Here is a 13,355-nt window from a genome sequence, read left to right on the forward strand (position 1 = left end):
GCAATCCACATTCGCCCCATAATATGGATTTAATATCGCGCACAGAATGTGCACTCGTAAAAAGCCCAAGCACTCTTACGCAACAGAATGAAAATCCAGATGTGAGCAGGAGGATACCCACCCACCCGTGAAGAGCATATGGCAATGGCATATGGCTAATGAAACGTGGCCCGAAAGTTTGTCCGTGGGGCAGATAAACTGCAGTAATAAGTAAACTCCGAAATGCGTTGTGGAAAACGTGCGCCATGAATCCCATAACTTTATGGCAATGGCCCACTCTAATTGTGCCGAAAGAGGGTCAGGAGATTGGAGATTGGGACAGGAAGATGCTCCGGTGATGGTTGTGCCACCTTCACTCCTTTACCTTTTCAAGTCCCGGCAGGGGTACTACTAGTCCGTACAAGTTTATCATTAACTTGAGCGGCTCTGTTGGTTTTATAAAATCGTATTTTTTATAATCCTAAAATTTGTAGCCAATCAAATATGTTTATAAGTAAGCTGCTCAGTTTTTAATTAGTTTATTTTTAAGAACCAGTTTGATTATGCATTCGGGCTTAACTCTTAAATATAAAATACGAATTATGGAAAATACCGTAAATGATTAAAATTCCAACATTTTGTCTGACAAGATCGTAAAAATTTTATTCCATCTTAAAGCTTACGATTTTATAGCCAAGAAAGATTAAGATTATAATAAGTTTAAAGATAGACATGTCAGATGAACAATGGCAGATAATGTGTTAGATTACTATCTAGAATAGAAATGTTACTTATTTCTCATCTAGTTTAAAGGGTACTACAGAGTGCTATTCCAAATCCAGTGCTCCCTACTCGATTCCCTACTTCCGCAGCACGCTTTCGAAATGTTTGCCCGGGTGTAGTAATAATTTTGATCAACTTTTATAAGCGGCGTCATCAACCTGTGTGTCAGGGGCGTAGGGGCGTTGTTTAGTGGGGATTCCGGGGGTGTAAATAGGGGGTGCTTGTGTGTATGCAAGGGGCTTTTAACAGCTGCAGGAGCTAAGCCCCGACCTTTGTTGCTACTGCCTTGGATGTTATGCCTAGCCATAAACTGCATGCGAAATTACCAAAAAGCTCGCACTCACACACACCCACAGTTCGTTGGATTTAGGGGCAAAAAGTTGCTCATTTACAGCAATCTGGTTGCGAGGGATAACAAGGGGTAGCTGGGGGGTCAGGATCCAGAGTTTCGTCCTAGAGGATGCTGCTAATAAAATGAGAGTAGAGGCGCTAACAAGCCGCAGCGGACCGAGGCGAGCTCCGGAAAACCCGAAAGGCAGTGAAACTAACCCAACCAAGCCGAGTCGTAAATCCTGCCTCTGCTGCTCTGCCTGCCCCCCGAAAAAATACAACCCACCCATCGCCACTCCAGACCCACGAGTCCTGCACTATCCCAACCCGTATCCGGGCTAAGCAAACTCGTAAATTTGAGGAAATTACAACATGAAAGTCCTGGCCAGCAATGCGCGACTCTAAATTAAATAAAAATACACTGGGTGGGGTACCAAAGGGGATGCACTGAGCGAAATAAATAAGTTTTATGGTATAAATATCATTAGTATTTTGTAGTCTTGAATATACATAAAGTATTTTAATTACTCAATGAATTGAAAATGATTCCTATTTTAGAAATTACTTATCAAGGTGTCTAAAAGTATGCAATACTTTATTTTAAATCTTAAAGCTCGAGGAATTGTTGTTCTGAAAGACCATGTTCTTATAAAGTCCGTACATTTAGACTCCTTTATAAAAATTACAGACCCCTCCAGGATATCAAATTAATTTTCAAAAAATGTTCAAACACATTTCTCCAAACCTACACAGAAGAGCAACTATTTTTTCCAGTGGCGCTGGGTGTTGAAAGGGGGAGGCCTAGAACAAGGGCGCTGGTCAAAACTTTCCGCACCTGTTGGCCAAACTCGGACGCTGGTCGAAAAACCTGGCGTTAATTAAAGCTGCAACATAAGCTCTCGCCGGACACAGCCCACTGATCCTGGTGGATTGCCGGATTTCTGGACTGAGTGCGTGGCTGCTGGCCACTCGGGAGTTTGAGTTTGGACTGGACGAGGAGTGGGTGGCTAGTTGCGGGAGAGGGGGCCAGGCAATAGAGCCCGCTCAGATTTGTGGCAGCCAAAGCGGCAAAAAGTTTCGCCATCCGCTCGAGATTTATGTCAAACTAAAGCACTTGATGGCAGAATAGTTGGCATTTAATGGCTGCATTATTGGAGTTTGTTTGGAAAGTGCCGTAACTAATGGGTCACGGCTCCGTGCGCCGGATGGGCGGCAATCGGGGGGCGTAACTCCGGGTTAATGCGAACAAATTGCCATTTATCTGTGGGCCAACTTTCTAAGCCACCGTCTCACAGGTGGAAACTCGACTAATGGCCGTGGACAGGCTTCGAGTGGGGAATTAGTATAACTCAATTTGTGCTGTCCTCCTATGCGGGGGAGGAACGTTTCAAATGTTTCTAACGAAAAAGTTGCACTTGAATGGGTTTTGTTGGAGCCACTAAATGTCAATTTATATATTGGCAAGCAATTAGCAATATATCACGCTCCACGCCATTTAGTCAGACTTATTCTTGTGGGATAATAAATAATGATCAATAAAAGTTATTTTAAATTTCGCTATTTTTGGAATATTAAGTGTTTCGTACTCTAAGTTGTAGTACCTTTAATGAACATTTTGTTTTCTGTTTTGGCTATCTTTTGTAAGATGAATAAAATGTTTGAGGCTACAGAGCTCAGCTATTGAGCTATGAAAAGCTTAGATACTAACGATGTATTATTACACTCGGTTCCCGCTAATCTGGAAACCAGCCTCGTTTCGTTCCGTACTCGCTGGCCGGGAGTCAAATGTGGCGCACATCAAACGGCTGGCTGGCCATCAGGGCCACCTGTGCATGTCCAAAAAGCCGAGATGCTGAGATGGGCAGAGGCCCACCCAGTCGGGAATCGAGGATCGAGAGTGGAGGAGCTGCCAGAAATGGCCTCGAGCTTGATGGTTTGATACGGAGGAGCAGCTCGGCTGGGCAATAAATTTCGATTACATAATTTGTAAATTGTTATAACCCGGCGAAATTACCATGAAATCTTTCGCAAAGCATTAAAAAATCTGCCACTTCTGGGCAGGAGCTGCAGAACCTTTCTGGGTTCGCTGGCTTTCATAAAGTTTTATGGTGTTTGACTGCCTCCGAGCCTCTAACAAACAATGAGGCCTTGGCTTTTGGTTCTCCTGCCAGTGATTTGCCTGTGGATTTGGATTTTCGGTAGGGGTTTTCTCCTACAACCTTGCACTTCCTGCTTGGGTGGGCGCGGCCCAGGTTACGCATCAGCGGGCGCAATTTCATAGATGATTCCTGTAATGCCGCGATTAGTTTTTATGCCCCGACCATTTGGAGTCTCCCATTCGAGCCTCCATCGAGTCTCCATCTCGAGGAATCGCCTCTGGAGGAGCTGCTCCCGCTGTCCCGCCTAATTAATGGCAAATTGAAAGAGAATCGTTTATCTGGCACTTGTTATCATCCCAGTAACCAGTAACCAGTGCGAGTTGGAGTCCGAGATTCGGCTCCCCGGAGTCTGTGTTAGCCATGGCCCATAAATCAACAGCCAATTACAATAAAAATTTATCATGCACAATAAAAGCGAACGGAGAGCGGGAAAAAATGACGCAGAAATAATTTACATGGCGCATTTTTCACATTTTTCAGCAAAGGAATTTATAACAATGTCCCCAAAGGGACCCACATTCCGCACCCCATACTCCTCCTGGTCGAGATGGAAATTTTTTAATAAAGCACGCGGCATTTCAAAGGGAAGACAAAGGACTCGCGGACTCCTAGAGAAGAGCTCCTCCTCGCTGGCTTTTGGTTTCGGTTTCAGCGATTGCAATTGAGGGATTTACCCCACTGGGTGGAGGATGGTAGGTGGTAGCTGGTGGATGGCACTTGAAGACATATTTGCCGGAGAGGCCAAAGTGCACTTGCTCCAGCTGCTCCAGGAGCTCTCCATTTGGCCCCTCGACATCAGGTTCTTCATCAGCAAGCCAGAAAAGCCAGATCCTGGCCAGCAAATCAAAGTGCGTGCCGCGTGCTTCCCTTTCCGGCCGGGTTGGGTTAGGTCCGGATTCCGTATTCCGGATTTCGACTCCGGATTCGTTTTGGGTTTCACTTTCGGGTTCAAAGTTCGCGCTGGGAAAGCTGGCAGAGAGAGAGCTCCCTTCCTCCTTCCTGTATTTCAATTTACATTCCGACCGCAGGACTTATTGCTTTTTTCGCTTTGATCTTCCCCCTTTTTTGGCCGAGAGCAGCCACCCCCAATTTCCACCAGCTCACTAGCTCACAGCTCGAACTCATGGCTTTTTATGGCCAAGTCCTTTGACGCTTATCGTGACGCTTTTTCCCTGGCACTGGGAACTGGCTCCAGGAATTGCCACCAGGACCCCGCCACAAGAAGGCATGTTTGTCTTCTCCTTACACGATTTCGATTGCGACGGGCCAACAATAGTAGAGAAAAATCTATGTACTATGCTTAAAAATACTTGTTATAAAGATCTAATGTGTCTTAAGTCTAAAACACCAATAATTATATTATTATCAATTATTGTTCATATGCTAACTCTTTTTATATTTAATTGTAAATTTTTATGTTGATTCTGTCTCTTCTTTCTCTCTGTGTCCGAAGAACTTCTTGTCCATATGTGTAGAAAGTACTCAAAGTTGGTCATAAATACGCACTTGCTAGGAATTGTCTAACTGCCCTTGGACACAAGGAAAAGTCGGCAGGACAACAAGGACATCTTAGCTGGTTCTTCAACATCTTGAATTTGGGTTTTCGGGTGGTCAAAAAGCAAGTAGGGTGAGTTAGGATTTCGTCAAAGCGACCTGCCCCAGTTTGACAATAAAGATAGCAAATAGGAATGAATTAAGAAAAGAAAACAACATTTTAGAAGGTAAAACAACAAAGCTAATATTAATATTATTGTCAAATAAGTAACTTTAAGGCCGCTAAGGAACCCCATTAAATAAAACTTCATATATAGACTTTGCATAATTGTCCAAATGATTACGAAATCGAAATAAATCAGTTAAAATCGTGCTTTCACAACGAACCCTAGATTTCTTTCACCTGCAATAGCACACTTTCATTTCCGCACCTCCTCGGACATTTCGTGTTCAACAGCCCGGCCACAACATTTAAATTTATTAAGGCCATAAAATGATATTTTTGCGGCCCCAGCCAGCGTTGCTACAAATGGGCTCATAAATATTTAAAACCGCTTAAAACACGCACGAAAACCAAAAACCCAAAGCTAACAAACGTTTAATTTTATTGCCCTGGCCAGCAACCGCATCGCCCATGCCCCGACTCCAGTTTCAATCCAATCCCCTCCTGCTCTCGTAAAGGGCTGCTCCTTGAATGACACAGCCAAGACAAGTCGATAAAAGATTTTAATTCACTTTTGATCGCGTTTGGGAATCGCACCTATTGAAATCTTGGCCATGTCTTGACCACCCAAAAGCGAGGAGCCATTAAAAGGCCATAAAACTGGGCTTAAGTAGTATCGACAGCATCGTATCGCCCTGCAGCCACATGATCCCGGCTAATTGAAAAGGTAAAAACTGAAATTTGTGTAAATTATTTTCTGCATAAATTTTCCATTTGATGGCTGTGCAGTGGCTGGCTTGTTGGCACCTGGTCGGTCACCTTCTATCCCCAGCTTTCCAGGCCTGTCATCAAGGATTTGGCATCGCCTGGGAGTAGCTGCCCCGCTGGTTTGTCAGAGTTGTGTGTAAAAAAGCCAAAAAAGGCGAAAAAATTGAATAAGCAGTGGTTATTTTGAAAAATACATTGTTAGGGATAAACGGGAAATCTATAATGGATGTCTAAAATTATGCAATAAAATATTTCAAATCAAAAAAAAGAGGTACCTATTCCAAAAGATATAATTCCTTTGTTTGCAACTTACTTTGAATAATCTAGTCATTTTTGTATTATTAAAAATAATAATTTTTTTTAATACTAATAAAGCACCCTACCTTGAACTCCTATCCAATTTGGCTAAAAACCCGCCGTGCTCGCAGACCTGACTAGCACCTATTGACAATCTGACAATCAGGCGAGTTTATGCCGGATTTTATGGTCTCCGTGGAGCAGTTGGACACTCGGTTGGGCTGGGTTGGATTAGCTCCACCAGGTTGGTGGTCATTTTGATGGCTCTGGACTAGGGATTGCACATTCGTGGCCCCAGGCCCGAGGCGGGTCGTTAAAGTTTGACGATCCCTCCGGAAGCGTTTTAATTTGTTTTGGCACCTCAGCTAAAGGCCAAAAGCTGGAAGCGGATCGAAGTTCGGATTTAATTAAATCCCAACGAAATTGGAGTTTTATTTATATGTCTGCCTGGCGTTTTGTTAACCCATTAGCGGCGACAACGTTTTTGCCGGACAGTAAGGCTAAGTATATTGCATTGGTCGTTTTACTGTTGTCTGCTGTGCAGCATACAAAAAAACCACTGGATCAGTGGATCTGGCGGGGATTGAGGGGTCAGAGCGGAGATCCAAGAGCCAAGATCGGACTTTGGAGATCGGGGAGAGAGTGGTCCGTCTGAGGCGCTGCCATGTTTAGTGGCAATTAAAATGTTTTTATCTTATTAGTGCGTCTTATCTGCGAATGCCATGTTAAGATATATATGAGAGGGACGTGCGCGAAACGCCGACCACAACAGTTATCGATTGTGCAGCATCTATGGGGCATGCCTCCATCCCGAGATGGGGGCCACGAGAAGGTAGCCCAGAGATTAGGCTTGATTGAAAAATTTCCAGAGTTCTTCGGCTCTATTAAAGCGATTAACCTGACCGGGATTCGCTTCCTCAATTCGCTACTCAATTCCCACAGTCTAAATATTTTTCGAGGAAGCTAATCGGATCTTTAAAGATACCTTAGGTTGATTGGAAAGTTTCCAGAGGCTTAGAAATTGTTTTGATTTTTACTTCGAAGAATAGATATAGTTAAATAATTTAAGTTAAATGTTTGATACTGTAGCTTTTCACAAATATCTTAAGGTTAGGGGCGTATTTTCTAGGCTTGTAGACTTTAAATTAAATATTGAACTATATCGTAATGTATTGCATTCCATTTTTGAGATGTTAGAAATAGTTTGGGTAGGATTTCGCTTGATACTTCTCCTAATTTGGACGAGACTGATTGCTGATTGCCCATGTCGTCTCCTGAGGCCGGCAGTTAATCACATGCAACGCCACTCCGATTCCAAGCGCCTTTTAGGCCAACGGGCCAGACACAAATCAATCGAGCGATTTGCACGCCTCGACATTTCCCGATTGAATTATTATCACCAGAGTGGGGCTACGAATATCCAGGGATTGGACACGGGACTTGGGAGTCTGGAGAGCTGGCTCCCGTTCCCGGGGAGGGAAGATGGTTGGCAGAACTCGGTCCGTTGACCACCACCACAATGCCCCAGTGGCCACTGACCACTGACCAATGGCCATGCTCATGTTGGGCTCCTGGTCGACCATATTTGCAGCAGGCGGGCCAACAAGTTGCAAAACAAATTTGTCAGAGTTTTTGCCATTTTTGGGCAGGCGTTGCAACTTTGGATATGTGATTTGTGCAATGCGTTGCTGCTGTCGATGTTGCAGCCGTTGCTAGTGTTGCTGTTGCACTTGCAATTGCACTGCCAATCGCATTTGCTGTTGTTGCTGGGGACGTTGGTTCCGGCGCAATGTTGTCATTAGCTAATTTGGCAGCCGTCTGCGTTTAATTAGAGGGCCGCCGCGGAGCTCCGACCCGGAGCAACACTTTCGATTTCAGTCCCCTGAGCTGCCCCGTGATCGGCCACGCCCTCAATCCGGCCCTGGCCCGCCCTCTTCGACACAGCTGCACTTTAAATAAATGTTGTACCTGAATTGGGGCGTATTTAACATGTGAGGAGGGTAGTATAAAAAACGAATTTAACTAAACAAAATAGGTTCGTTGAAAATCAATAGTTTCAAATTGATAAATTTGTAAATATTCTAATTCAGTGTTGGTGAATTCAGTGTTGCTTTTAAGCCTGATGCCAAATGAATTTTAATTATTGTTTAGAATATACAAACTTTCCTACAAAAAAGTTTAAAGATTTTTGAGAAAATCTGGCTTAAAATAGTAGTTTAAAATAAACAGAGATTTTCTCTGAGTGTGCCAGGGCGAGATCACGTCTCACGTAGAGGCCATTAAAGGCCACAGCATCACGATCGAGTTGAGGCTGCAGTCGGAGCAGGAGTAGGAGTTGGGCTTTTGGTTTTCGGCTTTTGGGCTGGAGATGGAGATGGGGCTGGAGCTGGGAGTCGGAGCTGAGTGAATGACTTTGAGCCGGCCTGTCGTCACACCCCCATGTAATCCTCGCACGATCTCTGCGCTTGAACCTTTTTGATTAGGGCCGGGGCAACGGAACCGCCAACTGACTGACTGGCAGGGACGTCCACTCCTACTCCCCCGCAGATGCCCCATTCCGAGTCCCCCACTCCGAGTCGCCTCGCAAAGGTCGTTAAAGTCGCATCGCTGCCGATGCCGCTGGGCCCGCAGATTTTGGCGGGTCTTGGATCTTGGCTCTTGGCTCAGGGCTCAGGGCCTTGTCCTTTCTGCGCTTCATCAGAGCTTAGTTATGATCTGGAGTACCCTTTCGAACAGGGTGGGTTAGCTCCGTAATCATGTTGGTTTGTTGGGGATATTTTATTAAAAACTTATATCGAAAGTTCTCAAGAAAATAGAGAAATAGAAATTGATCGATACCATTGATCTCTATAAATAAACAAGACTATCAGTGATGATTCATCACTTTATATAACCTCACAACCAATTTAGCTCCTCTTACCTACATCAGTTATAAATATTTAACATGCATTCCTGCTTTTATTCGATTTTCCACCCATAATTATATGGAATTCCAGATGGCCATGTTTTAATTTGTCACAATTTGTCAGCATGCAATTGCAATTTCTCCGGCCATCATTTCAGGTTCGCTATAGAGGGTATCACCACGAGCAAGCATTATTTTCTCTTTTCATTGAACGTTGTGCAAATGTGCTAATCCCAAAGAGGGAGATGCTCAGTCCAATATTTGGTAGGAGTATTTTTGAAATAGCGTCACGTTTCAACATTTTACTACTCACTTGTGGCACGTTGTTGCCATTGAGCATATCAGTTCGGAATTTTATTGGCCACGCTTCTTGCCTGCGTAGCTCTCCGCCGATCCTCTCGCCTTTCATCTGGGGTTTCCACTTTATCCCGTCCCCAGCTCATCCTCATCCTCACCTTCGCCTTCGCTCGGCTCACTGATCTTGGCCTTGATAGCCGCATATGAAGGCGGCCACAAACCATTCCCCACTCTTCCGATCGGCAATCTCCAGTCTTCAATGCCCCTTCTCCATGCTCCGTTCTCCACTCTCCCGGCTCCTGACATTTATATTGGCAAATATTTTAAATATCCCCTGCTCCCCGCGTGGGTGTTGTCCTCCTCCTGGCCGACTCGAGACTTCAGGTGTCGTTATCGCGTCTCAATGGTCTTTATGACCAGCCGATGGAGTGGGGGAATCTCGCACAGAAGACTTTAGAACTACAGAAGGTCTCACAGAAGAGACCACGTCACTGTTTCTGAATCTGCAGACTCTTAACTATAATTGGAATTTTTATTGTCATGTGAAGTCTGAGCAGGATTGGTCAATTGATGTCTCTTTGGGGGCGAAGCAATATGGCCATCCAACCTTTTATTGGGGATAAATGGTTTTCTAGTTTTAATTAAGAAAGGGTTTTAAAGCAATACATTTTAAGGCTTGCAATAAAAACTACAGGTTTTTGGAGTAAGAGAATGCCCAGTGTACCATTTTATTGTATATCTTTGATCGTAAACTCTAATTGAGGCTCTATATTTAAGTATTAGATGCATCATTTTAGAGGATATCTTAAGTTATTATCGTGTAACATTTCCTAAGATACTACAGACATGTTTCTTAAAAATATCCCTAATTTCCATACCCCGCAGCTGCCACACCTTTACCCTCGTATCGCCAGAATGACGGCGATGCTGGTAGCACAAATGCTCCACCAGTGGATGGACTGCCTCTGGGTTACGAAGAATCCAGCACTTTAGAGCTGCAGGCTCAGGAGAACGACTACGTGCTCGAGGAATCCGCTTTGAGAGTACCGATCTCCCCACCACCCAACTACAGTCTCCACCCGTTGACCCCACCACCCAGCTACACAGAGAGATCCAGCCAGGCGCAGAGACCAGAGGCACTGCATCCGGCTAGACCAGTGCGTGTTGTGGTTCCACCATCTGTAGGGACTCTGGGAGCCAGCGAACTAGCAGCACGTCAGCAGGCGAGAAGGAGACGAAGGCTGCGGGAACTCCAGCAACAGCAGCTGCAATTCGCCTCCAGCACAGACAGCTCCAGTAGCTCCGGATCCAGTTGCTCCGAGTTGGGAAGTGGAGGCAGTGCCACCAGAAGGCACCGACGACGCAGGCGGGGATTGAGGGGTAAGTAACACTTAAAGCCTTAATTGAAATCATTTAAAATTATATCTTATCTCTTTATAGATGCCTATTGTCCGGATCTCCTACATGCCTGCTCCCTGATTCTTCAGCAGCCCGGCAGCAGCGACAGTTCGGTGGGCAACTTCACGGCCACGCCTCCGCCCCCGCCCTCGACAAGAGCACCTGGCCAGAATCCCGTGGAGAGCTTCGAGTACAGCTCCGACTATGTTGAGATCGACGAGCTGCTGCCACTAGTCGCCGGCGGGCGAGCGAAGAGCACTCCGCAGCTGGCGATGGGTCAGAACCTGAGCCTCCGAAGGCCGCGCATCTCATTAACCTGGGTGCTCCGAGAGCAGCAGCAGACGCAGACGGCTCCACAGTCCCAGACGCCTCCCTCACCGCAAAAGGAGGTGTCTCAGAAGGAGTCGGTCGAACCCCAAAAGGAGAACGAGCTCTTCCCGGCCAGAACAGAGCCTGTTCCCACACAGCTGGATGTCACCAAGAAGCGGTACCGGGTCAAGCAGCTGCCGAGTGGGGGTGAGCCGCTCAATGGCTATGCCACCACGCCTACCGCCCACCAGGCTCCGCCCAATGGCCACCTGGCCAACCAGAAGTTCTTCAGCAACCAGAATCTGCTGGACGTGTCACGGAGCGGTCCCAGCGGTGCTCCAGTGGCCGCCGCCTCCACCAAAGAGCTGCTCTTCGTCTGCACACCGCAGCGGGCGCCCAGGAGCGATAATCACAGTGAGGCCCTGCTCTTGGCTAGAAAGCGGAACGAGATCCGCAAGAAGTTGGCTTCCCGGCTGCAGCAGGCGAGATCCAGTGGCTCGCAGGCGGGAGAGGCCAGAGGATCGGTTACGGGAGCAGAGTCCCTAAAGTGCACCTCCTATTCGGAGCCCAGTTTGGTGGCTGCCTCGGAGGGCGGTGGAGTGGGAGGATCGGGCGGTGGAGGAGCAGCTGCCCCTCAGCAGCAGCGGCGACATAGGCATCGCAAGCGCAGGGATCGCAATCGAGTGCAGCGATTCGGCTATGAGATCCACAACGTGGACGAGTTCCTCTCCCGCTGCTCGCTGGCCACTCCGGGCAACATTCCCGTGGTCCTGGCCACAGCTAGTACCCTCTACCAAACGCGACCAGGTGGCTACCAGCTGGAGATCCCCCTGCCCCTGGGCATGGTGGTGAATGCGGTGTTCAAGAACCAGAACTGGCTGTATGTCCAAACCCCTCACGCGGAGGAGGGCTATGTGGGCTACGCCTGCTGTTTGCCTCTGGGGATTCTGCCCCAGCAGGCCCGGGCCGGCTCCAGGAGCACTCCCTGCTGGGAGTCCAATGCGGACGTCTTTCCTCGTCCCTGTGGCAACATGACGGACTCGGAGAAAGAGATCCGCCTGCGTGGTGGCACGCGTTCCGATGGTGCCCGCACTCCGCGCAGCAGCTCCAAGCCCGCTGAGGACCAGAACCTCAAGATCAGCACCACCACCATCAACAATAATAACCACCACAGCAACAACAATAACCAAACGAAGGGAGCCGGTAGCACCACCAGCTCCTTGTACGGGGAGCAGCAGGTGGACAAACTCTATCTGAGGGCTGCCTCCAAGCCGCGTCTGGTGGAGAAGGCCTACGCCCAGTTACGCTCCACCCGCCAGGTGGCTGCCTCCGGTTCTGCATCCGCGAAGAGTGGCGCCTCCCAGGATGAGTACGTCACCCTGCAGCAGAAGTCGACGAAAAAGCTGTGCCCTTCTGCTCAGGCCCATCTCCACCAGTCACAGCCTGCGGCGAGGAGGCTCTCCAACGTGTCCTACATCACCAACGGCCAGAATGGCCAGCATCTGCATCCCAAGCTGGTGCCACTGCCGCCCTACGAGCACAAGCCGGCCAAGAACCAGGCGGAGGCCGAAGCCACCTTGAAGGCGCTCCGCCGCCAGCAAGAGGTGGGCCAGCGGCAAACTCTAGTCGCCATCAACACGGACTACATCACGGAGAGCATCGCGGTGCACAAGGGCGAGATCGTGACGCTGTGCGAGTGCCGCGAGTCCAAGGACCAGAGGCAGTGGTTCTACGTGCGGACGCGGGATGGACGCGAGGGCTTCATCCCAGCCGAGGTGGCCGGCCATGGCTACCTGTAGATCGTAACCGCCTGGGAGGGGTCGTTTGGGGTCATCTATGTGGAACTTAGAAGCTGAAAGCCGGAACCTTGTATCCTTGTTTTAAACTTGTATTAAAAAATAATACGATTTTATCTTGTACTAGCATCCGGATTTACCTAAATATGCTTAAAAACTCCAATCTTGTTAACATCACCTCTATAAAATTATGAAATTCTAAATCATAGATAATAACTACGTTGATCCTTTTTCCACCTTTAAAGATCCCCTAACCCTAGGCGACCCAACCTAACCCAACAGCCCACCCCAAAAACAAGTCAAGCTCTATATTTAACTCGATTAACATAATAACCATCTTGAACACTTACAGATCACACATTCCATTCGCGATCCTTAGTACGCTTCTAGTTGTAAACTGTACTCGTATCGGTGTCTGTAATTGAATTCTTGTATCTTTGTACGTGTATGTGAGTGCGTGTGGGTCCTTCGAAGGACCTTGTATTTATCTAGCCTAGCATTACGAGTAGTCTATGTAATAGAAAACTTGCTTAACGAAAATCAAAGAGGAAAGCGCAGACGGAAACTATTTATAAAAATACTGTACTTGATGCTTCTACTAAATAACATTAACAGACATTGAAATAAACATACGAAAGTCATTGTACGATGTTGAGTTTCTCTTGGGGAAATGGGTG

General features: G+C 47.1%; 1 protein-coding gene across 1 annotated transcript in view; it reads left to right on the plus strand.

Moving 5' to 3' along the window:
* LOC108034941 (uncharacterized) overlaps nucleotides 1–13,324 on the plus strand; it is a 46,081-nt gene extending 32,757 nt beyond the window's left edge. The window contains exons 3-4 of the mRNA XM_044095386.2: nucleotides 10,061–10,555; nucleotides 10,616–13,324. Of these exons, the coding sequence (XP_043951321.1) occupies nucleotides 10,061–10,555; nucleotides 10,616–12,681 (2,561 nt within the window). The 3' untranslated portion in view covers nucleotides 12,682–13,324. The remainder of the gene's footprint in view (nucleotides 1–10,060; nucleotides 10,556–10,615) is intronic.
* The last annotated feature ends 31 nt before the right edge of the window (nucleotides 13,325–13,355 follow it).

This window comes from Drosophila biarmipes, chromosome 3L, assembly GCF_025231255.1.
Source record: "Drosophila biarmipes strain raj3 chromosome 3L, RU_DBia_V1.1, whole genome shotgun sequence".
In the NCBI taxonomy this organism is placed as follows: domain Eukaryota; kingdom Metazoa; phylum Arthropoda; class Insecta; order Diptera; family Drosophilidae; genus Drosophila; species Drosophila biarmipes.